The following is a 27,164-nucleotide window of genomic DNA, read 5'->3' as shown; positions in this document are numbered from 1 at the left end:
CAGCTAAGCACAGTTCTTCAACAGTTTACTTATGACTAGGAAAAAGAGAAACTATAGGAACATTCACAACCTACATTCCTTGCAGTGATTCTGTAAGTGGTGGTGTTTCTTTACCAGTGCTTCCATTATGGCTTTCCATTTACTGTAGTGTGTTTAATTTCATACCTTATAAAACATGAGAAATTTGTATTGTATATCCTGTTTTGCTAGCCTTATGTTGGTCATTTCTTTTGATTACTATCAGCTTTTATTATCCTCTGATGCTTGGACATGTATTGCATTTGCTACTGTATGGAAATGGAGCCTTACGGAAGCCAAACAGACTGGGCCAGATTCATCCTTGTGTAACTTGAATTTACACACAGGAATGAATTTGGCCCAATTCATTTTAATTGCTGTGTTGCTCTACTGTAGATTAGAAATAGATTAGATGTCTAAATAAATGGATATCTTTTCTGAGGAATTAATTTAACCCACTCTCTTCAGAGAAAAGTACTTTAAAAATTGACCAAATAGTACCTACAAAGCTATTAACAAAAATACAGTGTAAAGAGGAACACAAAAAAACTTAGTCTATGTGAAAGAAAGGATAACAAATAATTTTTTAAAAAATCAGTGGCATGTATCACTGAATATAGTTTCCTGTGAATATGTATTTCCAATCACGCCCTCACAAAACAAGAGAGATTGGTAAAATTCATGAAACTTAAATACTTTTTACCTAATTACTGTGTGGGATTCATTGTGATAAGAAATTACTTAGGCCAAGATGTTAGTAGAAGTAAAAATATAGTGTTAGATGCTTACAAAAGTAGTTAGAAAAAAACCCTACAGATACATAATCTTAAAGTAGAAGTGAATTAATCATACTTCAAGATATTACAACTGCTAATTGATACTGAGGCATTCATAATTATTCATTACAAGATTACTTACATTTTTCTGGGAAGCATGGGGTATTAATCTACATTAGTTTCCCTAATCCAAATCAAAGTCACCACTACTCTTCAGAAGTAGTTGATACACTTCTGTTTTTTAGCAAGTATGTTGAAATTCTTTTGTTTTGGTGTGTCAAATACACAAATCCTCTCCTAATTTTTCTTGCACTGTGTCATTTTTAACAATCCAAAAACTGGAACAGATGGGGCTGTCTGGCATCTCTGGAGATGGCTTAGTCTAACCATGCCCTGCTGAAAGCAGGGTCAGTTAGAGATGGTTACACAGGGCCATGTCCAGTCGGGTTTTTAGTATCTCCACAGATGGAGACTCCATAGCCTGTCTGTGCAACCTGTTCCAATGTTTGACCACCCATACAGTAACTTTTTTTCCCCTCAAGTTTAAGTGACATTTCCTGTATCTCACTTTGTGTCAGTGGGCACCACTAAGAGGAGTCTGGCTGCATCTTCTTTATTTCCTCTTCTCCACCCAGTATTTATACGCATTGATAAGATCACCCTGAGTCACCTCTTCTCCAGGCTGAACAGTGCCAGCTCCCTCAGCCTCTCCTCACATGGCGGGTGCTCAAATCCCTTGATTATCATAGTGGCCCTGTACTTTGAACAACGCTGTATTGAAAAAAATCAATATTTTTGTTTGAGTTTGTATTGCAATATAGCTTAAAAAGTTTTCCTTGTTCATTAAAACCATGTTATGCTGGAAAGTGTTTAAGACCATAAAAGGAAGACAGTACTTTTACTAGTGGCTTTACAAAGAAGCCTAAACACTGTTTGCATAATAGATTGCTTTTGTTACGTAACAGGAAAGAATAAATGTCTATAGGCCTTATTTTCATGATGTATGAAAATACATAATGAAAACACTAGCACTGTTGCCGAAGTTTAAGGAGCTCCTACTCTTACCTGTCTCCAGCCACTTACTCATTTCTGCCCTGTGCTCCTCTGTGAAGGTGCTGGGACAGCTGGTTGTGGGGATTGTGATTTAAGCTGTCTGGAATTTTTGAACAGGCCCCATATTTTGTTGTGTTGCTGCGACCTGAGAGCATGGTATACTTGGTTTAATACTACAGTAGGGACAAATAAGCAGCTGGGGCAATGAGGTACAAACATATAGCTGCTGAAGCCACTGTATTGTTTTGAATCTGCAGCAAAAGACATGTGCAGGTACTGAATAGCTGATGTGGGGTGGGTACTGCATTAATCTGCATGAACATCGTACATCAAAGGAATGAGACAATGCAATGCTGTACTGAGTGGTACTGCATGAGGACAAGTATAAACCACAGGCAGCATTAGCATATTGGGCTGTGTTCACAATACAATGACAGATTAAATAACATGTTTAAGACTTATAACAAAGAAAAACTTGGAATCAGGATTTGAAAACAGTTAATACAGTTCTGCAGACGTTAACATGAAAGTTCTCCTAAATATAAGGGGCAGCATATGAAAATATGGGAAAGTGCTTTTTTGATAATCTAACACACAGGTGAAGGTCTTTGGAATGAGGTGCTATCTGGAAATGGGAACTGATCATTCGATATGTGTGCTGGTTTTGGCTGGAGTAGACTTAATTTTCTTCATAGTAGCTAGTATGGGGCTATGTTTGGGATTTGTGCTGGAAACAGTGTTGATAACACAGGGGTGTTTTTGTTATTGCTGAGCAGTGCTCCCACAGAGTCAAGGCCTTTTCTGCTTCTCACCCCACCCCACCAGCGAGTAGGCTGGGGGTGCGCAAGAAGCTGGGAGGGGACACAGCCAGAACAGCTGACCCCAGCTGACCAAAGGGCTATTCCACACCATATGACGTCATGCTCAGCAGTAAACTGGGGGGAAGGTTGGCCAGGGGGCCGCTGCTCGGGGACTGGCTGGGCATCGGTCGGTTGGTGGTGGGCAATTGTTTTCATTTGCATCACTTGTCTGTCCTGGGTTTTATTTCTCTCTCTTTGATATTTTCCTTTTCATTACAATTATTATTAATATTTATTATTATTTATTATTTTATTTAATTTCAATTATTAAACTGTTCTTATCTCAACCCACAAGTTTTCTCACTTTTACCATTCCAATTCTCTTCCTCCCATCCTGCTGGTGGGGGGAGTGAGTGAGCGGCTGTGTGGTGCTTAGTTGCTGGCTGGGGTTAAACCACAACAGTCCTCTTCAACACCTGATGTGGGGCTTGAAGGGTTTGAGATAATAATAGATTGACCAGAGCGTATCAGAAGGGTTTTATATCTGTTAACAGTTGCGGGTCACAATATTGATTCATCTGTTCTCCATATTAATTTATCTGACCTGCGCCAAGCTCTTTTTTTTTTTTGCTGTATATGGTAAAGATTGGTGTTGCCTTTTGCAGTTTGCTGTGCTCTGTAGTGATTAGTGATGTTTTGCCTGGGAGATTTGTTATTAAAACACTGACCTTGAGCTTAATCTGGTATTTGGGCTCTGTACTGAAGCTGTCACTGTATTTTGGGTACCATCTCATGGAGACAATTAACAACTATACTTCTTCCTCTGAGAGGTTTTTTGTGGTGGAAATACAGAATGGCACCTTCGCTACCTTCTTCTGTGATGTTTTCTCCCTTCTTACAGTAACTTCTCAGTATCTTGAACATCCTTGGGTAGTTAAAATACTTCTATTGGTATTTCTTAGGAATATTGCTTCAGTTTTGTCTAAGGTTAACAAGCAATTTAGGAATATGACCCAGGCTCCATGAAAGTATGGTTATGGGTGGCACAGCATGTGGGAGAATAGGGGCAGGTATCTAGAGAACTTCTCACCTCCAGTGCTCTGGAACTTCACTCCTGAACAACTACAGGATCCTGATGAAGTGATAGAACGTTTGGGAAAAAAAAAAATGCTGTGGCTATTCCAAAGAGGCACAACTTCCTGCACTGTGCTGGGCCCTGGCCAGCATCTACGAAACACTGCTCAATATTATGCAGCACCCTCAGGGAGAAGAGAGAGAAAACAAACCAACAGACACTATGGCTAAACCAGACACTGTGTCAGTCGCCCCTATGACTAAAAAGAAACAATGGAAGCAGAAGTCAACTCATTTAGTAAGGGATGAGGAAGCTTCTCCTAAGAGGGAGCAGGAGAAGGAATCAGAAGAGGCAGCCTATTCTGCAGCAGAGCAGTCACAAGAACAGGAGGAGGAAGAGACTGAAATCGTAAATGGGACAGAAACCACCCGATCCCTATCACTAAGTGAGATGTGAGATATGCGAAAACATTTTAGCCGTCAACCAGGTGAGCAAATTCAGCTGGTTACTCTGATGCTGGGATATTGGGGCCAGTAGTCAGGAATTAGAGGATAAGGAAGTCCAGCAGCTAGGATCCTGTGCTAAGGATAAGGCCATTGTCAAAGGGATTGGAAAAATGGCAGGAGTCCTCAGTCTTTGGCAGTGACTCCTGTCAAGTGTGAAGGACAGGTATCCCCTCAAGGAAGAACTTGCAAATTCCTGAAGGAAATGGACTAACATTGAGGGAGGTATCCAGTATCTGAGGGAATTAGCCACGTTGGAGGTGATCTATAACAACGTGGATAACAACCAGGCATCCAAAGACCTGGGTGAAATCCAGTGCACACGGTGCATGTGGTGAAAGTTTGTACGAAATGCACCAATGTCATACATTCACACCCTGGCAATAATGAGCTGGGCAGACATAGAGGCACCAATTATAGATGAACTGGCCAGACAACACTCAGAATACGAAGATAATCTCGCTTCTTCCGTTTGGGCCTGTGTCTCTGCTGTGGATAGACTCACCCAAAAAAATGTCTGAGCAAGCTGAGAAGCATAGATCTTCCTCACACACTCCAAGGCCTCAGCTATTAAGAGTCAGCCTTTTTCTGTTCAAGGGAAAGGGTACAGGTGGCACACACCATGTGCAACCCTGTGGTTCTTCTGCACGACCAGGGGGAGGACATGAGGAAGTGGGATGGTGAACCTACCTGGAGACTAGAAGCTCAGGCACAGGAACTGCAAGGAAAAACAACAACCAAAAAGCATCCATCCAGGAAAATTACTGCTCCAGTGTCTGTTGGGCAGAGTAGATTTTGTTGATCATACTTTTGACCGTGATGAAGTGACTTCTGTTTTGCAGTTACAAAAACCAAGTAATGAAGACTCTGACCAGGAATAGAGAGGCCCTGTCTTCGGCCAGGTGGAGGAAAGGGACAACAGGGTTTACTGGACTGTGTGGATTTGATGGCCTGGTATATCAGCCCCACGGGAGTATAAAGCTCTAGTGGACACCAGTGCACAGTGTACTCTAATACCATCAGATTACAAAGGGGCAGAATCCATCTGTGTTTCTGGAGTGACGGGAGGATCCCAAGAACTGTCTGTACTGGAGGCTGAGGTAAGCCTAGCTGGGAATGAGTGGCAAAAGCATCCTATTCTGACTGGTCCAGAGGCTCCATGTATCCTTGGCTTAGACTACCTCAGGAGAGGGTACTTCAAAGACCCAAAAGGGTACCAGGGGGCTTTTGGTATAGCTGCCTTGAGTATGGAGAAGATTAAACAGCTGTCTAGCTTGCCTCATCTCTCAGAGGACCAGTCTGTGGTGGGGTTGCTGTGGGTTAAAGAACAGTAGGTGCCAATTACTACTATGACAGTGCACCGGTGACAATATCGCACCAGTCGAGACTCCCTGGTTCCCATCCATAAGTTGATCCGGCAACTGGAGAGTCAAGGAGTGATCAGTAAGACACGTTCACCCTTTAATAGTCCCATATGGCCAATGCAAAAATCTAATGGAGACTGGAGGCTAACAGTGGACTATTGAGGCCTGAAAGAAGTCACACTGCTGCTGAGTGCTGCCGTGCCAGACATGCTAGAACTCCAGTATGAACTGGAGTCAAAGGCCACCAAATGGTATGCAACAACTGATATTGCCAACGCGTTTTTCTTGATCCCTCTGGCAGCAGAGTGCAGGCTGCAGTTTGCTTTCACATGCAGGGGTATCCAGTACACCTGGAATCAACTGCCCCAGGGGTGGAAACAGAGTCATGTGTTTCCACATTTGTTTCCACGTTTCTACCATTTGTCATGGATTGATAACAGACTGCACTGGAACAGGGCGAAGCTCCAGAACATCTGCAAAACATTGATGACATCATCGTGTGGGGCAATACAGCAGAAGCAGTTTTTGAGAAAGGGAAGAAAATAGTCCAGATCTTCCTGAAAGCTGGTTTTGCCATAAAACAAAGTAAGGTCAAGGGACCTGCACAGGAGATCCAGTTTTTAGGAATAAAATGGCAAGATGGACGTCGTCAGATCCCAATGGATGTGATCACCAAAATAACAGCCACGTCTCCACCAACTAGCAAAAAAGAAACACAAGCTTTCTTAGGCGTTGTGGGTTTTTGGAGAATGCATATTCCAAATTACAGTCTGATCATAAGCCCTCTCTATCAAGTGACCCAGAAGAAGAATGACTTTGAATGGGGCCCTGAGCAGCAGCAAGCCGTTGAACAAATTAGATGGGAGATAGTTTGTGCAGTAGCCCTTGGGCCAAGTCTGGACAGGACAAGATGTGAAAAACATGCTTTACACCTCAGGGATAACCGCCCCACCTGGAGCTTCTAGCAGAAAGTACCTGGAGAGACTTGAGGTTGACCTCCAGGGTTTTGGAGCCAGGGATATAGGGGATCTGAAGCCCATTACACTCCAACTGAAAAATAAATATTAGCAGCATATGGAGGAATTTGAGCTGCTTCAGAAGTAGTTGGTACTGAAGCACAGCTCCTTTTGGCACCTCAATTGCCTGTGCTCAGCTGGATGTTCAAAGGAAGGGTCCCCTCTACTCATCATGCAGCTGATGCTACATGGAGTAAGTGGGTTGCACTGATAACGCATCGGGCTTGAATGGGAAACCCCGACTGCCTGGTAATGCTGGAAGTGATCATGGACTGGCCAGAGGGCTGAAACTTCGGAGTGTCACCAGAGGAGGTGACTCATGCTGAAAAGACCCCTCTGTATAATAAATTACCTCAAAATGAAAAGCAACACGTCCTGTTTGCAGATGGATCCTGTTGTATTGTGGGAAAACATCAAAGGTGGAAAGCTGCTGAGTGAAGTCCTACACAACAAGTCGCAGAAACTGCTGAAGGACAAGGTGAATTGAGTCAGTTTGCAGAGGTGAAAGCCATCCAGCTGGCTTTAGATATTGCTGAATGAGAAAAATGGGTAGTGCTCTATCTCTATACTGACTCATGGATGGTGGCAAATGCCCTGTGGGGGTGGCTACAGCAATGGAAGCAGAGCAGCTGGCAGTGCAGAGGTAAACCCATCTGGGCTGCTGAATTATGGCAAGATATTGCTGCTTGGGTAGAAAACCTGGTTGTAAAATGATGTAAAAAGATGCTCATGAACCCAAGAGTTGGGCCACTGAAGAACATTGAAACAATGAGCAAGTGGACCAGGCTGCTAGAATTGAAGTGGCTCAGGTGGATCTGGATTGGGAGCATAAGGGTGAGCTATTTATAGCTTGATGGGCCCATGACACATCAGGTCATTTAGGAAGGGATGCAACATACAAATGGGCTCATGATCAAGGGATGGACTTAACCTGTGCAATGACATCAATAATCATCCCTGAATGTCAACCATGCACCATAATGAAACAAGCTAAGCAGCTAAAACCTTTTTGATATAGAGGATGATGGCTGAAATATCAATATGGGGAAGCCTGGCAGATTGATTATGTCACGCTACCACGAACCCGCAATGGCAAGCAGCGTGTGCTTACAGTGGTGGAAGTGACTACTGGATGGTTGGAAACATACCCTGTTGACCCATGCCACTGGCCGGAATACTACCTTGGGCTTTGAAAATCAAGTTTTGTGGCAACACGGCACCCTAGAAAGAAATAAATCAGACAACGGGACTCACTTCTGAAACAACCTCATAAACACCTGGGCCAAGGAGCATGGCATTGACTGGGTGTATCACATCCCCTATCATGCACCAGCCTCCAGGAAAATTGAATGATACAATGGACTGTTAAAAACTGCACTGAGAGCAATGGGTGGTGGGACATTCAAACACTGGGATACACATTTAGCAGAAGCCAATTGGCTAGTTAACACTAGGGGATCTGCCAGTCAACCTGGCCCTGCCAAATCAAAACCCCTGCGCACCGTGGAAGGATATAAGATCCCTGTAGTACACACATGGAACTTCTTGGGAAAAACAGTCTGGGTTATTCCTTCCTTAGGAAAGGGTAAATCTATTCATGGGATTGTTTTTGCTCAAGGACCTGGGTGCACTTGGTGGGTAATGCAGAAGGATGGGGGAGTCCAGTGTGTACTTCAAGGTGATTTAATCCTGGGTGAAAATAATCCATGATTTGAGTTGCATGTTATGGGAATTACTATAGCAGGAGCCCCTTGTTGCTAGCCAGGCTAGGAGCAAGGGGAGGAGTTCATTGCAATGTTAAACCCTAGAACCTGGCCCAAAGGGGCCAGGGGTGGAGATTGTAATGGAAATACCTTTAAATTGTTGTAACCCGGCATTTGAGTTGCATGTTTTAATTATAGAATTACTATAGCAGGAACCATCCGAACCAATGGAGGAGAAGCCTTACAAGAAGCAGTGCAAGTGCAGCAGTGACCCAACCTGAGCTGGCTTCGGTGCCCAGTAACTCCACGCAACACACTACCTGTCCTGTCCTGAGTGACCAGCATGACGGAGACCAAAGTCATGGACTACATGAACTCAGTGGACATTTTGTGGACACTTATGGACATTTTACAGACATTTCACAGGGGTGGTCCATAGACTAAGGGAATGATATCTGTGTGTTGTATCAAAGAATGGGAAGGGTGGTGGTGGGTAACGAGAATGTATTGGATAGTGTGAGACCTGAGCATGATGTACGTGGTATGGAATAAGGGGTGGAGTCTGTGCTGGTTTTGGCTGGGATAGAGTTAATTTTCTCCATAGTAGCTAGTATGGGGCTATGTTTTGGATTTGTGCTGGAAACAGTGTTGATAACACAGGGGTGTTTTCATTACTGCTGAGCAGTGCTTACACAGAGTCAAGGCCTTTTCTGCTTCTCACCCCCACCAGCAAGTAGGCTGGGGGTGCACAAGAAGCTGGGAGGAGACACAGCCAGAACAGCTGACCCCAGCTGACCAAAGGGCTATTCCACACCATATGACGTCATGCTCAGCAGTAAACTAGGGGGAAGGTTGGCCAGGGGGCCGCTGCTCGGGGACTGGCTGGGCATCGGTCAGTTGGGGGTGGGCAATTGTTTTCATTTGCATCACTTGTCTGTCCTGGGTTTTATTTCTCTCTCTTTGATATTTTCCTTTTCATTACATTTTTTTTATTATTATTTTTAATTAATATTATTTAATTGCAATTATTAAACTGTTCTTATCTCAACCCACGAGTTTTCTCACTTTTACCCTTCCAATTCTCTTCCTCCCATCCTGCTGGTGGGGGGAGTGAGTGAGCGGCTGTGTGGTGCTTAGTTGCTGGCTGGTTTAAACCACGATAATACGAAATACACAACTGAGATATTCTGGGAATGATTCTGCATTTAAGCTATTATGATAAAAAGCATTTGGAGAGTTGATTTATACATGCTAGTTACTATCATTAAGTAGGTGCTTCATTTATGTTTCTAACAGGATCAAAAATTACAGATGCACTTAACAGCGAAAGAGGAACATCATAAGAAACTGAATGAAGTTGAGAGGTGTTATGCTACTATTGCATGTCAGTTTGGAATCGTAAAAGGTGTTCATGGAAAACTAGAGCACAGTGGTATGTATGTCTTAAATGTCCTCCAGCGTTTTGTTTTTTTTTTTTCTGTGTTTTGACAATACTGAGTTGGAGACATCTGACAATTCAGAAAAATAGCAGCTACTATGTGCCAAGCATCAAATATAGCAAATGACAACTACTGTATCTCAGTAGCTTCCTCAGTGTTTCTTTCTGTGATGGTGCCAGGTTAAGCAGCACAGGCCCTGTACCTCTTCTGCTTTCTGCTGATACACTACTACAGTTGTGCGTGTGACCACAGGGTAAATTACACTGAGGAACTGATTTGTGTTCAAAACAATCCAGCAGCAGACCCACCCCTTCCAGGAAAAAAAAAATTAAAAATTACACTTAATTTGGATCAGCTTCCTGTTGCCATTCAGCATAATCAACATAAACAGTTGTACCAGCTCAAATGAGGGGGTGAAAGTAAAGGAATTAGCAAATAGGGGAAAATGAATGCTTCTTAAAGTAGGTTTAATGTTGGGAAATGGACAGAAAACATTAATGAAATAACAAAAATTCTTTTGTTGTACAGAAATATAAAATCTTAAAACCAGTTCAGTAAATAAATAGGGTGGTATGAATAATTTCATGCAGTTATCATTGTTACATAGATTCTGACTATATGGCTATTCAAGCTTTATAAATCTGTACCTTACCCCTGTTCATGTGTTGAAACATAACAAAATTATTGTTCCATATACTTTTATTTTATATAAATATATAATTGTTATGTATAAAATAATAAAGCTGATAACCTCAAGTAATAAAAATACCTCATTTAAATGAAGTTTGTACCTATTAATTTGAGAAATCGTTGTTTCTTGTAAAAAATTGACACATTTCTATGCAAACATCACAGTGTATGTGTAGAATATGGACTTGTGTAATGTTTTGTTTGCCTGCAGTTTTCATCCATGTAAACATATACACAGGATGTAAATAAAAATAAGTATTATTTTTTAAGGAAAGGGAGAAGTATTTCTATAACTCACAACAAACAAAAAAAACCCCAAGCAAACAAAAAAAAACCCCAAAACACAAAAAAACTTTTCAAATACAGAAGCTTTTAAGGTTTTTTTTTCCCCTGCCTGAAACCAAAGAATTTTTCAGATCTAGTTTGAATAAATTGGTAAGATGTTCTATGTGTATTTGTGATATTTCAGTACCTCCAAGTTACTTTTTGTATTCAAATTTAATAGGTTAATATTTAATATTAAAAACAAGTTAAGAGAAAACATTGCTGTGTTTTCCCTTTATTTACATTGCACAGGACTTTTCTGTTATGTCAGGTATAGAAAAGTCTTTTTGCAATTTCATGGAAAAATAATATTTATTCTCAATATTTACACTATTTGAACCATATATAAATGCTTTTTGCCATATTTCTACTTATATTTATCAGTAATTGCAAAATGAACCTGTAGATAAGATTAAATATATTACTAACTGCTTCTGTTCAAGAAGCCAATCTGTTCACCAGTTTAACTCCAGTGTGTCTTTTACTGCAGAGAGAATTCAATTTGTATTGCAGTATCTAAGACATGCAATAGGCATGTAGGTAACTTGTAAATTCTGAGGAAGAAACTGCAGTCAGTGGCAAAGTCAAGCAGAAAGTATACAAGCCTTTTTTTATGCAAATTGTTTTAATTTATAAACCGTTGTTCTTTATGTGCTGTATTAAAGCAGTACGTAGGGAAACAAGAAAGTGAAAATTGATGTGTTATAGTGCTGTATAGGGGAAATACCACAATTTATAATAAATCTAAAACTTTATTGCATAACCAATGCCCCACTATTAGTATTTTAAAGCTAGAGAGTGAACACATGACTCTTGTTGAAAGATAGGAGAGAGTTTTACCAATTTTTGCCTGCTTGTTTTTGTGCTTTTTTTCTAAGTTGTATCAGAAGATATTTGTTACATTCTTCAGTATTTTCATTTGTTAAGCACATATTCTCGTATAAAACTGCAAAATTGCTTATTGTATTGTAAGGCTGTTTCCCATCACTTCCCATGATGCTTACCATCTTCAACAGAAAAGGAGAGAACTTTCTGGGTGTGATGGAGTGTCCAGAGTTCTTGTAGTCAAGTGTTGTGCCAGAAGCTTTTTGAGAAAATAAAGAAAAAAGATTAGGAGTGAATGAAGAGGAATCAGGAAATAGAAAAGGCTGAAGAGAGACCTCAGAGGATCAAAATACTAAGATGAATAGAGGTGACTGAAAAAGTACAGGGACCAGTGAATATCTTCAGCTTCTCATTGTGAAACTTCAAGCAATTTCCTAGTGATATCTTGGCCTGTATAAAGTCTAAAAGAAAATTCCCTTCCCTTTCAAAAGGGACAGAGCTTGTTCTTAACGTTTTCCTCTCCATTATCCTCTGCGGTTTGCTGTCTTCCATGTCCTGTATGTATATAAGTCTGTACATCTGTTCACTCAATTATTTGAATGTTCTGTGGTTCATTATGTTCTATGTTCCTCTAAAAATAATTAAACTCATCAGAAAATTACAAGTAAAGCCTTAGCTAAAAAACAAAACTAAGATTAAGAGTTAATGGAGAAGTCATCCTAATAAAGTGACACCAAATGACACTAAAAATTAAATTACAATTTAAAAAAAAAAAAAAAAAACAACAAAACACCACAAAACAAACCAACATACAGAAAAGTCTTAACTCATTTTTTGAGGTACAGAACAACTGGTACCACCTGATGTAATCCTCCAGCATAGTATCACACTATACAGAAAAAGTAGTTGAGTCATATTTTCAGTCTTAGTCTCCTTTCCACGAAGATGTTTAATTATTTTATAAATTATATACACATACATTGCAGTTATAAATCAAATATTCAAATATGAAAGTGTATATTAATATGCTTAACTTTTGTTTAAAGTACAGGAAGCAATAGAGCTCAATAAGAAACTAACATCAGTGAATAAAAGACAAGAGACCAAAATAAGTAATCTGAAGGAAGTAAGTATAGTATGCATCTCTGAATGTATAAGTGGGATTCTTTGGGACTTCTACAAGCTACTGTTGTGTTTATTTTTGACAGAGCAAGAACTGTTCTTCATTCTGACTAATGGCTGAATTAGTCTTATGCTCCCTTGTTATGCACAGATACTTCAGATGAATGCCAATTAAACTTTGAGCAGCTCTGACTAGTTTCTGTAACTTGGGAATTTTTATTTACCCCTACGGCATCCTACTTGTTTCTTGTTAATTATTGGCAACCTCTCTTCTTCCTGTGCTGTGTTGTCATTGCTTCTCCCATCGGATGTGGAAAGGTAGCAGTAGTGTTTTCAGTTTAGTCAAAGAAAGAGAGGACATGAAGAGTAGTTGCCACAGAAGCAAGCTGGTAGCTTGAACGTAGGATAAAAAGCGTAACTGAATCTCCACCAGAAATGGGAGAGTTTTGTGACAGGGCAACTGAGACATTAGATAATAGTGGTACTATGGACAAAGAAGTTGTCTGGCCATTAAGCTCTTTTCTGCCCTCATCTATTCAGAAACTACTATTGGCCAGGTATGTTTCTGACTTGCACTCTTGAACATATGTAGTAGTGGGAAGAATAAAGTTCTCTTTTCCCTTTGAGCTGTTTCTTAAGTGCTGACAGGAGAAGAGCAAAGGGACCCTCTGAAATCAAAATTGTCCTGGTAACTCAGTATCTTTCCACACCACATCTTTTTCCTAGGTCCTTATCTTTCTATTCCATTTTTTTTTCTCCCTTTGATTCTCTGAGGATTTTAGGTAGGTAACAAATGCATGTTTGTTTGTGGCCTAATGTTAATCCCCAGCTTCCAGACGAATGCTTTGGACTACCGTGGAATCTTTGCAAAGTTTGTGAATTTCCTGCAAAACAAAAAGGGGAAGATAATTTGTAAATGAGGAGAAGGGACTGTGACCATTTTATATTTGGGTTAAACTGATCAAAAATTGGATGCTTACCTAACATGACCTTTGTTTGCTTGAAAAAGGAGATTTGAAGGTACAGAAATACTTGAAAACTCTTCATGAATCGAGTGTTGTTTTTTGTTCTTAAGAGCACTCAGCCTCTTATTGTTAAGGTTCTTTGGAGTGTGATGCCTCTAGAAGCCTGACTTAAAATTCAATTTTATCTTGAAATAGAGACAGTTTAAGATTTTTTCATTCGTTTCATTCTTACCTTCTCAAGTTTTGAAGTGACTGTTTGATCTCAAAGATTTCAGAACTCCTGCCATCATAAAAACAGACTGAGAAGCACAATAACAGTAAAGCAGAACACTGTAAAAATTCCCATTTCAAAATCACAATTAGGTTTTATGGCATTTAGAAATGTTTATTTAGCTACATAATTCAAATTATTGGTTATATATATTTATATATTATATATAAAACCTATATATATTTATCTGAAATATTTGGTGGGTGGAAGAGCAACAGAAAAATATTGGAAGTTGTCAGTGGTGATAACTTTCCTCTATAGAAAAGCCGTATTTGTTAGGATGCTAATATCGTCATAGCCATGAAGGTCTAAGGACAACTTTGTCTTGTGTGCATTGGGTACACTTGAACTGTACAATTCCTTTTTTAAAGGAATTGTAATTTTTATGTGACAGAAAAGAGGGACATTAATCTAAAATGCAGCGTATCTTTATTGTAATATATTGTAAATATCAAAATTCAGGAGTTCTAGAAACTTTTAAGCATCACAGTAAATTAGATTTGTTGCTTTTTGTTAAGAAACCAAGAATAATTCATCACTTAGAATTCTCTGAGGGTAAGTAATTTGAGAGGTAAGAAAAGAAAAATGTTTAAGAAAATCTTACATAGTGAAATTTCTGAGTAAGAGAGGTGTGCGAGATAAACTGATAGTGATTTATGTACTCCAGTAATCAAACATATTGCTTGATCCATTTTTTTTCGGCTGTAGTCTTGATTCTTAAGGTCATGAATTTTAAATAAAATACTGTTAGATAAGCAGAAGAAGGGGCCAACTGAAACTTAATCTGGCTTTCTCAGTTCACCAGGAAATGCCTTTATCCTGGTTCTTTCTGAATTTCTTATTGGGTGTTTACTATTTGACCATCCCATTCTGAATGTCGATGGAAAACTGAACTGGAATTTAATTTCTTAGCCTTTTGATATTCACGTAGTGCTGTAGCACTTTGCTGTGGCAATGCCTTATTCTGCTAAAAAGTGGGGGGTTTTTTATTTGTAAACACAGTTTTATTAAAAGAAGTTGTATATAATAGAAAGACATGCCTTTTTCCTCAAAATGCAGAATTTCTGTGAAAACAGTTAAAAATTAACAATATAGTAAAAAAAAAAAATACAGCCCATTTTTCAATATTCCCTATTTCAACAGTTTGTTTATAAAACATTTCTGGAAAGTTATGTAGTGAGAGAGTGCATATCTGAACTACATCTGTAATGGCACTTGTTCTGTTTGTGAAGGGCTGTGGGATCATCTTTTGAGTCACTCTGTAAGAGAAGAGAAAAGAAGTGCTTGGACCCAGTAAGAAGTGCCCTGAGCTAGTTGCATTTCATTGTGGTTACCTTGTACTTAGCCTAACCATTGCAAAAGTGATCTTAAAGCAGTCAGGTGTTTTCCCTTGTTGGGGAATGTATCTCCTGTAGAGCTGAAGGGACACACAAGAGGTAAAAAGCAATGAGAAAACTTCGATATTTAGAAGAGTTTGGAAGAGGGATTACCAGGCTGTTTTCACTTGCTACATAGCTGAAAGAAGTCATATCTGCAGCACAAGTTGGGACAACTTATAAAGCTGGTTTTATCTGCCTTGGAGACTTAACTGACCTCTTAACAGCTCTGACAACTTGTGGGTTCAAACTTCTTTCCTCTATAGCCTCATTGCTGGAGTGGGAATGACTATCCTTAGTCCTAAAATCTTAATTTGGCTGTCAGCTCTTATCACAGCCATTACTTTGACTCAGACCAGGATGATCTCACACATTTGTTCTTAATGGGAATGTGAAGTTAGTGAACGCTATTCAACATTTATGGATAAAAGTAAACTAGTGAAACTATGAAAATGCTTGCATTGAAATCTGACCAAGAAAAGCAGCAGAAAGAAACAAACCTTTAAAAAACAGCTATGCTGCTCAAGGCCGGAAAGATTACAAGAAAGTTGCACCAATTTAGGAAGAGAGCAAAAAGATACAGTTGTAATTTTGGATACACTTAAAGTTTGCATAAGGTATCAGCACTGTCTTGGGAAGTGCTTACATCTGCCTGTGCTGGCTGCTTTTCTAGTCCCATACCACCGCTTCATGCTGGCACATGTATTTGTGTGGCCTTGAGGGAAAGTAGAATGAAAACTTTGTATTGATCAAAACTACATTTTACCAAAAAAAGGGAGTAAGTTTTAGCTTAGATCAACTAGCAAAAGGAAACTATATTTAAGGAGCAGGACTGTTTCTTTTGTGACACTCTTGAGTTACACTGGCTTGAAGTGTTTCTGAAACCATGTCCCTAAGCATTGGCTGCTAGCAACACCCATTCAAAGGAATGGGTTTAAAGCCTTATCATTCTTTCTTAGCATTCCCCCAAAACTGATAAAATTATTTTCCAGATTCAATTTAATTTATAGGGTTCGGAATACTACTAGTGATCTTATTCATGACAGAAAGCTACTAGAAAAAGAAGCAAAAACTCTGTAGGTGAAATTTTTTTAATTTCAGAGTATGTGTAAAATTATTTTATATTATTTTCACAGCTACACAGCTTGTGCTTTCACTCACCATGGAAAACTTTCCCATTATTTTTGGTGATTTGGTTTATGTTGGTTATTTTTGGGTTTGTGTTGGGTTTTGGTGGTTGGGTTTTTTGTGGTGGTTTGTTTGTTGTTTTTTTTTTTCCTGCCTACAGCTTTGCTAGATTAGCAGATCTGGGTTTGGTACCAGATGAATTATGCACATCCACCTGCTAGAAAATCCAGTCATCTTTTCTAACTCGAGGATATGATTTACTTAGTACAACTTGTTCTTTCCCAGTGACAAAATAAGTAGTAAGATTTTTCTGCACACAATAAACTCTGAGTTTTGGAAAAGATATACTATCACATCCATAGCAGGCTTTTGCACCTGCTTGTGTAGCACAAAACCTGTTAGCTGTGTTCTGTATACCGTTAACCTAGTTCTCTGTAAAGACTGGAACATTGTGCCTCTTCACTTTTACAAAGTTAAAACTGCTTGCATCTTCTGCCACTTAAATGCAGGGACTCGCCTTGCATGTTTCATTACAGAGCCTTCTAGTAAAAATAGTACAACTAATATATGTCGTTATTGCAAAAGATGGAAAAAGCCTTACTAGGTTACAGAATATCACAATTCTAAAGCATTGCTATCTTTGGGTTCTATAATTGACTTTGCAATTACACTTAGTACTTACTAGATCATTTTAGATTTATTTATGGCTAAAATACATGAGAAATAAAGCCTCTAGCAAAAAATGATTTATTTAAAAGTAGTACCTATACTTGTATTTTCCGTGAAACTTTGTATTTGTGAATTTCAGCTACAACGTAATCTTCCCTTTTTTCTTTTGTACTGTTATATGATTTTGTCCAGAACAGTTAAACCATTGGTCTGTGATAAGATGGAATTCCAGTTTTGTGAAGAAAAGTTAAACAGACCAAACTTAGTTGTTAGATAAAACTATTACCATTCTGAATGCTTGGTTCACCACTATGGCATCATGAAGAATTCTTGATACTATCTGTGAACAGCATTCATAACCTCTGCTATTTGTCTGAGTAAACGTCAGAGCGCTCAAGGAGAGAGCGATATTAAACAGACTACCTTGTACCAGAATGGGAGGGGTGGGGGAGAACAGGGCACAATATTTATGACTCCAGGAACTATAAGTTGTAATTTAATGAGATCAAAGCATTTGCTGTTTATTTGCTGCACTAGGAGCTTGGAATAAACTGGTTAGAAAACAGATACCAAAAAAAAAAGCAGGATACTTAAAAGATTATAAAGACTATAAAATCAAAGGCATATTTTAGATGGAAAATCATGTTGTAGAAGCCTCTAAAATAAAATTAATTTAGCATTCTCCTGAGATTAAGTAATTAATGTTTCAGGAAAAGCAAAGATCCTCCAAATTTATAGCCAGTTCCTGTTTTTACCAGATAGTCACTGTTCTTCCTTTTTTTCATCCTGATTCCCAGGAACATACACAGTAGTTATAATAAGTACTTTATTCCTATTGTATATCTCAGTGTAGGAGGTTTTACCAATACCAACTCAGTGTCCTCTTCTAATATACTTCTTGGAAGAGAAAACAACAAAATGCTTAAGTATCATAAATACTTCAAACAGAGTAAAATTAGCACAGTAACATTTTATCTCTGAAAAGAAACTTTTAGGCACATGTGACAAGTTTAAAGTTTAGCAAGTCAGTATTATGAATTTCAGTTCCTCTAATTTATTCTGTTGTTTCCATACATTATATAAAAGTAGGGCATGACTCAGGATAGTTTAAAAGATTTGTCTTTGTTTTGAATTGCAATGCCTATACTGGATGAACTATTTATACGTGTTTCCTGTGTTAAGGAACTGAAGAAAGTAACTGCAGACTTGATAAGGTCCAAGGTCACATCTCAGTACAGGGTGGGAGAAGAAAACATCAATCTTGCAGCAAAGGAAAAACAGTTTCAAGAACTGCAACAAAAAATCAGAATGGTATTTTGGAATTTAAACAAATTAAATTTTTGGTGAATATTTTCTGTTCTTCGTTCAGCAAACATCATGGCAATGATCTCTCTGATGTATAAAGAGTAGTGATTTCTTTCTACTAACTGCATATACAATATAACAAAAGTATTTCCAGAACGACCTTTTCTAGGGAAGTAAATATACTATGAATATAAGTATAATTTTATAGTAAAAAACCATATGGATAAGAAGACATTTCAAAATAATTCAGTTTCTTTAAATAGCCTCATGATGATTCACAATATCATGTTAATACAATATTACTAAAGAAAACAGACAGTAATTTTAAATGCCTTTTACTGTTCTTCATGCCCTTTTTTTAAGGAGACAGCAGTTAGTAAAAAAGTTCAAGAAGAAAACACTCACATTAAAGAAGAAAAGCTGGTGAGTTGTTAATACAACTTTGCTATTTAAAAATCACTTAAGAATATATGTGCTATATTTTATATTTAAGTTTCTTGAATTATTATACTAAGCTATTAAAAGTAATTAAATTAACTGGTTTACTCTTCAGAAATATTTTAAGACTAACATAAACGGGATCTTACTCCTCAGTTTTTAGAAGGTGTATTAGCAGAACAAAGTACATTGTTTGACACTTTATTCCAAGTCTTAACTTTTGTCTTTGAATTCAGATGGGAGAAATTTGGTATACCTGTGAAATAGTTGTTGACATATCGGTTCAGTACAAATAAGCAATAAGGTTTGCATAACATGCTTGCTGTTCTGCTTTCTGGTTGCCAACAGGTTATTATAATAGTGCTGGTATTGAAACCACATACACATTTAGAATATTAAGCTACACCTATACATAGGTGAAAAGCGTTAAGACTGTCTTCTGTCGCAAACTCAGGTATATTCCAGAGAAAATCCTGATATTCAAACCAAGGTACATGGAGTCAAGTATCAAACATAGCAAAAAAAATTGTGTTCCCTGTAATAACAGCATAATACACTGCTTTGCAGAATATTAAGCATAAAAAGGGTGGTTGGTTTTTTTCTTAAACAGTTGCAGAATTTTCATTCTGCAGTTCATTCAGCCAAACGTGTCAGAGAAGTGTATCACTCTTGTTCTCAGGGTGGGACAAAAGCAGTAGCTTGCTTGTGTACCCACTGAGCACTCACTGAAGGCTAATCCAGCAGTACTCTTGCAATCCATAAAACCTGTTTGCATTTTGAATTTGCTTTTTAAAAATACTTGCCAATAAACATAGGGAAAAAATGAGAAAATGAGAGACATACTCAGGCCTTGTTACTCTCAGAGCCCTGAATGCACTAAAAGCATATGGAGATGCTTGTAGCATAATTCATATGCGTATTTGATATGTATTATCTAAGAGAAGGACTCTGTTTTGTTTCTCTATTTTGTTCTCTGTGAATTGCTAGGGGTTGGTTGGTTGGTTTTAACATATGGAGGGTTTTGGTATAAATCTGGGGAGGGCTCTAATATAGAGGTGAACTTCATGTTTTCTCCAAGAACTTGGCTTAGCAGACCTGGATTTCTGTATTATAGAGCACTACAAATTCACCATCTGGATTAACTGAAGATGTTGGCTTCAGTGGTTCTTGGACTGAGGCTGAATATACTATCTAAATTATAGCTGATTTATACTGAACTGTATGCAGAGAAGCAATCTTGTCTAGTTGAGTGAACACTGTACTAGATTTAAAAGACGTGGCTAACTCTGCTACCAACCTGTCAGATGACACTGGGCAAGACATTCCACATCTCTGTTGTTCAGTTTTCTAGATGTAAAATTGAACTAAAGGTAAATTAAGCTTCAGTGCAAAAATATTATTTATCTCTGTATAAGAGTATATATGGATGAAAAGGAATGAGAGTACACCCAAAATAATGATTTTATTTTTAGTAGATAGCTGTATCTGTGTATATAATAGAACCAAAAATAGCTAAATTTGAAAGCTCTTTGCAAGTATATGAAAGTATTTTGTTTTAATAATACGCTTCCCTCTCAATATATTTTGAAGCAACTGAGCAGATTTAAGACTGTCTTCTGCATGTAACTCAGGTTTTTTTCCTATGCAGGTGGTCTTTTAGTAACTGCTGTTCTGGTCTTTAGGGAGTAGACATTGGCTTGGCTAGATCATTCCCTCTGTCTTTGAATCTTTGGAAATGTGTTTTGTAGTGTTTAATATAAAATTACTCTGTCTCCATTCCATCCACGTTTTCAGCCAACTGCAACAAACTTCATGGCAGCACCCATGGGTTTGTAAATCTATACCACCTTAATCAACTCATTTTGGGTGGCTCTTTTTTTAGAACTTGCTCTTCTTGAAGTAACGATATAGTCTTGATGAAGGTACCACAAAAACTCAGATAGTGACAGCAAAATCTGGTGTACTTGCACTGTATGATGCAAAGCTAATGCGTGGCAGTTCACATCTTTAGGATTTAATTCAGGAGACACAGAATAATGTCAAACGAGGGTGATCCATTAATGGAAGTGATTACTTGCCTGTCATATAATTTCTCTGGGATTTTCCCTATTTTCCAGAACTGTAATATGGTACCATAAAATTATTCTGTTAGATTAATTGAACTCACAGTGGGGTTGGATTTGTTGTATTTTATTCAGATTTGCGCTGAAGTATGTTTAAAGTATCAATGTATTGTTCATTTTAATTATAAGAAAATTCTCTGAAAAAGAACAAGTTATAATAAGTTATAGTAATGTTATTTTCTCCAAGGCAAAAGGCCAGAAAAACCTGGAGTTCTGATTTCTTCCTACAAGCCCTTCCTCAATGTTGATGCTGGAGTACATTTTTATATACATGATTTTGTAAATACTGGCAGAATAAAAAAAAAAAGTTAATCTAAAAGACAAATTATCTAATGTTTAAACTTCAGAAACAAAATCTTAATTCAATATATCCTAATTTGTTTGTATTAATAAGGAAATTCTCAGCTCTCTACAATGTGTGCAGGAGCTGCTTCAGCGAATAACCCAAACGAATGTTAGAATGGAAAGTGAATTAAATGCACTGAAAGAAGAATATCAGGTCAGATTTTTCTTGATTAGACAAGCTGCTACTATCTGTTATGTATTTTTTAAGTCCAGGGCTGTTAAAGACATCTGTATGCTTTTCAGAACTTTTGACCTCACTTCCATTGCTCCCTCAGCTCCTTAACTGTCAGCATGAACCTTGAAGTGCAGTCTATGGTTTCCCTCTTTTAGTTCTCCCCCTAAAGTAAATCATGGTTACCATTCTTATCAGCCATTTCTGGAGGGTAAAACCAGAACGTACTGGGGGTTGCTTTCAAGTATTTTGAAATCAAATGATTTTATGACTTTTCTTTCTTATAATTTTCATGTAGGTATAAACTTCTTGTCTGGAAAATACTCCAAATTTCAGATCCTCATAGCCAGAGCTTGTCCCCAGTTTTATTAGAGCAGAGGGCCTAAGAAAGAGCATATCTTTAGCCATTATTGGCTCTTTTAAAAAAAAATTTAAATGACAAAGCACAGTTTAATGGGAAAAGGTTTGTGTTTTTCTTAGCAAGTTTGAAACTTTTCACAAAGATTAATTTAACAGTCCCTTGGCTGTAGAATTGCCTAAAGTAGCATGATTTTCTGTAACCTCTGTTATTTATATGTTGGGTCCAGTGAAACAGCTGGATTACTTGCTATTCACACAATACTGGGTTTTGTTAAAGTAAGAAGGTAATGTGCATTTAATTTTTTAAGATGATTGAAATTACTTTGTAAATTAAACTAGAAGCTCAAGATAATTTAATTGGTGTATGTAACCTTACTGATGATTACTTTCATAATACAGGGGGCCCTTTAAGATCTTTGTGTCAGGATTACTGAATAGCAGGTGTATTCTAAAAGTGCTTTTTTTCTGAAACAATAGCTCAGTATTTCTGAGCTATTGTTTCCCATCTCAGATAAAGTTTATAGTATGCCTTAAAGCTCCAGCTAAAAATGTGAATGGTATCTGTGAATCTTACCTTTGAAGACTCCACATAAATGTCTACAAGTGTAAGAAAAATATAGCTTGTTTTCTTGTTGTTAACCTATGAATTGAGTACAAGTCTCTGTTTTGCAGCCTGTACAGGCCAACAATTGATTTCTGATTGCAATTATACTAATTCTGATTAGAGAGCCTGCTTTGACTTCGGTCCTGTTTATATTAGACATTGGGAAGATATTAATGTTTTCTATTTTTCTAACTACAGGACAAACTATTTCTAGTCATCAAAGCTTCAGTGTAGTCTTCAAAGGTAATTTCTTGCAGGCATAAGTACTTTAGACAAAATTGGTGTTACAAGACATGGATAACTACTGATAGGCTCTTGATTCTCTCTCTTCGCTGGGTAAAGAACTGGCTGGACAGCCGGGCCCAAAGAGTGGTGGTGAATGGAGTTTACTCCGGTTGGCGGCCGGTCACAAGCGGTGTTCCCCAGGGCTCGGTGTTGGGGCCAGTTCTGTTTAACATCTTTATCAATGATCTGGACGAAGGGATCGAGTGTACTCTCAGTAAGTTTGCAGACGACACCAAGTTGTGTGGGAGTGTTGATCTGCTGGAGGGTAGGCAGGCTCTGCAGAGGGACCTGGACAGGCTGGATGGATGGGCCGAGGTCAACTGTATGAGGTTTAACAAGGCCAAGTGCAAGGTCCTGCACTTGGGCCACAGCAACCCCATGCAACGCTACAGGCTTGGGGAAGAGTGGCTGGAAAGCTGCCCAGCAGAGAAGGACCTGGGGGTGTTTGTTGACAGCCGGCTGAATATGAGCCAGCAGTGTGCCCAGGCGGCCAAGAAAGCCAATGGCATCCTGGCTTGTATCAAAAATAGCGTGGCCAGCAGGACTAGGGAAGTGATCATGCCCCTGTACTCAGCACTGGTGAGGCTGCACCTCGAATACTGTGTTCAGTTTTGGGCCCCTCACTACAAGAGGGATATTGAGGTACTGGAGCGTGTCCAGAGAAGGGCAATGAAGCTGGTGAAGGGTCTGGAGCACAAGTCTGATGAGGAGCGGCTGAGGGAGCTGGGACTGTTTAGCCTGGAGAAAAGGAGGCTGAGGGGAGACCTTATCGCTCTCTTCAGCTACCTGAAAGGAGGTTGTAGAGAGGTAGGGGTCGGTCTCTTCTCCCAGGTAACAAGTGATAGGACAAGAGGAAATGGCCTCAAGTTGCGCCAGGGGAGGTTTAGACTGGATATTAGGAAATTTTTCTTCACCGAGAGGGTTATCAAGCATTGGAACAGGCTGCCCAGGGAAGTGGTTGAGTCGCCATCCCTGGAGGTATTTAAAGGACGTTTGGATGAGGTGCTTAGAGACATGGTGTAGTGGTGGTTTTGGCATTGTTAGGTTTATGGTTGGACTCGATGATCTTAAAGGTCTTTTCCAACCTATATGATTCTGTGATTCTGTGATTCAGCCTTTGAAAGCTCTGTTGACTATACAAGGACTCCTCAATACTTAGTTTGATGTAAATATTCCTTCTTAGTCTTCACTGTGGCACTTAGATCAAATCTTAGGTGATCTTCAGTTTAGTTTTGTGAGAGCATTCTGTGCATTCTCAAAACCAAGATGTTCCCACTTGACAATGGGAGTTAAAGGCTTCATAACATTTATATAAGCACATATGAGTGATAAGCTTTCATGAGATCACATCTGGAAACATAAAAGTGGCTAGATATTTTAATAGATGTATTTTTTTGTAAACCAAATAAATACATGCATAAAATGCAGCGGTTCCCTTAAACAGCATGATGTAAATACAATGCTATATTAAAGGTGAATGCCACATGTTCTTATTCTTTCCATATGAACTCATGGCATTGTTTTGATTTGTCAGAAATGTCTGTCTTTCTGTTTAAACAGTAGTCATAAAATATCATTGCTTTTATAGCTACTCATTTGGCTGACAGTTTGATACAATTACTGGGATATTCCAGGGAATGAGACAATGTTATCTGCTTATTTTGCAGTGTCATTTTTTTAAAGCAACAAATGGAACTTATAAAATAGGGAGCTGAATATATATATATTGAAGGGTCTGCCCACTTTCCTGCCAATTTGAGAGCTATTGCTTTAATCTTTATTGATTCTAGAACCGCAATATGATGAATGGGGTCTGAAGGTTGTGTGTTATTCTTATGCTCTATCCTACATCCCTGTCGAATTTGTGGACCTTGCTCATCAAGAAAAAGAGTTTCTTCAGAATAATAGAAAAATGGAAGGAGTGATTGTACAGTCCCATGGAAATATTTTTATTCTTATACTCACAAAAAATTACTGCTTATTTTTGGGCTTGAGATGACAGAATACTTAAACTTGCAAGGTAGCATTCAAGAAGGATCATGCTGTCCTTTCTCATTCTACCTATGCATACTTAGTCCTAGGACAACAATGTCCTTATGAGTTCAGAAAAACAAGTTATAATTCTGTAACAGATGACAGAATATTTGAGAATGCAAGAATTCATGTATTCCCCTCTCTGTACAATTGGCTTTAACATATCATCAGTTCTATTCATCTGCTACTCCTGATATTTTGCCGTAAGAGCTATGCTGTGAATAACTATTATATTCCATCTCAGAGGAGGCTGCATCTGAGGTGCAAGTAAAAACATCCTTGGAGTTAGAGCAGGTTTATCAAAGAGAGGAGGTCTTGGACTCCTAGTTCATAGAACTGGATGAAAGGTCCGACATCAGAGTGTGATTATTCAGACAATGTATTGTAAAATTGTCTCACCTTTTTAATTATATAATCTATCAGAGAAGATCCATTATATTCTTATGCACAACTTTTTCCATGTGTATAAAAATGCAAGGTAGTCTGAACTTCCCTGGTGCTAACACCAGTAATGTATATTTGTATTAATAGTGTAGCTAAATTAACCGAGGCATTTTAAAATTGATGCTCAGTGAATCAAGAAGTAGACTCATTTTTAGTTAAAAGATTAAGTAAAAAGGAATTGCTTTGGAGTATTGTCTCCATAAACTTAACATTTTTCAAATGGACATTCAAAGAAGCTCAGCAGAGTCATAAATATGTAGCTGGTCGTATAGCTACATGCATTAAAGTTATGCTTACATTATCAAATATATTTGTGTCATCTATATAGTAGATAATGGATGCAGTCAGTCCTTTATCTTCCATATTGTTTGCTGTAAAAATGTGATAGGATAAAAATTCCAACAGTACCTGACATGTGTGTGAAGTTACTGTTGATTTATACAAGACTGCTTTAATTTAGTACAGTAAAGCTGAAAGAGTTAACCCAAAAAGGTTGCAAGTACAATTATGATAATATAAAACTTAATATTACTGTTATTTTAATGCACTCCTATTTCAGTGATCTAATAAAAATAAATTAAAGGATAATCAGATGTATACTTCATGTTCCAGTAGATATGTTTTAGAATTTCAAGTTTATACAGTTTATAAGATAGGTTAATAAAAAATTTAGGACAGAAAAACTGATCAGAAAAATAAAAATATTTTGAGTATATAGGAGGTTTTTTTCTTTAAGTACAATGGATCTAGATTGTGCTACATTTCATATTTCTCATCTCTGGACTTTATATTACTTTTTCAGCACATTAAAACTTATGCAGTGAAACTGAATAATGGCAAGTGTTTTTATACCCTTTTATAGCCATTTCTTTTTTCATAACCTCCCCCTGTTTCCTGTTAGCTAAACTATAAGCACCTTTCTGTTAATTTATGAAAATTATTGTTGAGATAGCACATTATCACTGATCTGTATGGCACTTCCAGCATGTTAGAAGCAAAGGTCCAAGCAACATAAAACACATCAAAATTCATTAATGCGGTATTGATTATTTTTTGGATAATTAATTTTATTGCAGACCCTTGAAAGAGATAATGAGCTGCAAAGGGAGAAGGCAAAGGAAAATGAAGAAAAGTTCCTTAATCTTCAGAATGAGCATGAGAGAGCACTAAGAACTTGGAAAAAAGATGTAGGTTTATTAAATTAAATGTTAGAGTATTAAAAGGTTTTTGAAATACTCATCAGGCATTTCAGGTAATTCCTAAACACCAAGAAAATATTGCAGAAATAATACAATAAAAACAACAAATTTCTTTTCCAGTAATGCAGACTCTTCTAGAAATGAATATTTTTAAAAGGTAGATTTAGGAGAAATGTTGACTTCTGTGCTCTAAAAGGTCAGTGTACTTCCAGCAGTTCTATAAAGCAAGAGCCAGGGTATTAGGTGTTACCTTGAATTTAGCACTTTAAAATATTCCAGAATTACACACTTGCCATTACCTAGACATGGAAGCCTAGACATTAATTTACACTTAATTTTATGTATTTTTCAGAAAATTTGCAATTTTTTTACACAACTTATTCAGAGAATACCAGCATTTCTAGGCTGCACTCTTGTACCCTGAAAAAACTATCAGTAAACTGTCATATAGTAGAAAACTAATGTAAACCCCTATAGACTGAAGTGACACACACTAAAGGCACTTCTGAAGGGCCATATGCCCAGGAAAAAAAAAGCAACCTCAGACTGAAACAGGTAGAGATACTGAAAGCTTGCATTAAAGCAGAGGTCCTGATTTGACAGGAATTCAACACAGACTGTGGGGTGAAAGGGGATAAGAAAAGGTAAAAACCTGTAAGTCCTCTCAGTGAATTCAGGTCTGTGTACACTTAAACAGTAATTTGTCTTCAATATTTGCCGTTCTTTCTACTACCTCAT

The 27,164-nt window shown here is 38.0% G+C and overlaps 1 protein-coding gene across 1 annotated transcript in view; it reads left to right on the top strand.

Moving 5' to 3' along the window:
• CCDC73 (coiled-coil domain containing 73) overlaps window positions 1–27,164 on the top strand; it is a 68,942-nt gene that overhangs the window by 23,751 nt on the left and 18,027 nt on the right. Inside the window, exons 7-12 of the mRNA XM_075501440.1 lie at window positions 9,605–9,740; window positions 12,633–12,712; window positions 18,300–18,428; window positions 18,786–18,845; window positions 21,378–21,482; window positions 26,304–26,414. Of these exons, the coding sequence (XP_075357555.1) occupies window positions 9,605–9,740; window positions 12,633–12,712; window positions 18,300–18,428; window positions 18,786–18,845; window positions 21,378–21,482; window positions 26,304–26,414 (621 nt within the window). The remainder of the gene's footprint in view (window positions 1–9,604; window positions 9,741–12,632; window positions 12,713–18,299; window positions 18,429–18,785; window positions 18,846–21,377; window positions 21,483–26,303; window positions 26,415–27,164) is intronic.

Source organism: Mycteria americana, chromosome 5 (genome assembly GCF_035582795.1).
Source record: "Mycteria americana isolate JAX WOST 10 ecotype Jacksonville Zoo and Gardens chromosome 5, USCA_MyAme_1.0, whole genome shotgun sequence".
In the NCBI taxonomy this organism is placed as follows: domain Eukaryota; kingdom Metazoa; phylum Chordata; class Aves; order Ciconiiformes; family Ciconiidae; genus Mycteria; species Mycteria americana.
Note: the sequence above shows the minus strand (reverse complement) of the source record. Positions and strands in the feature narration are given on the sequence as shown.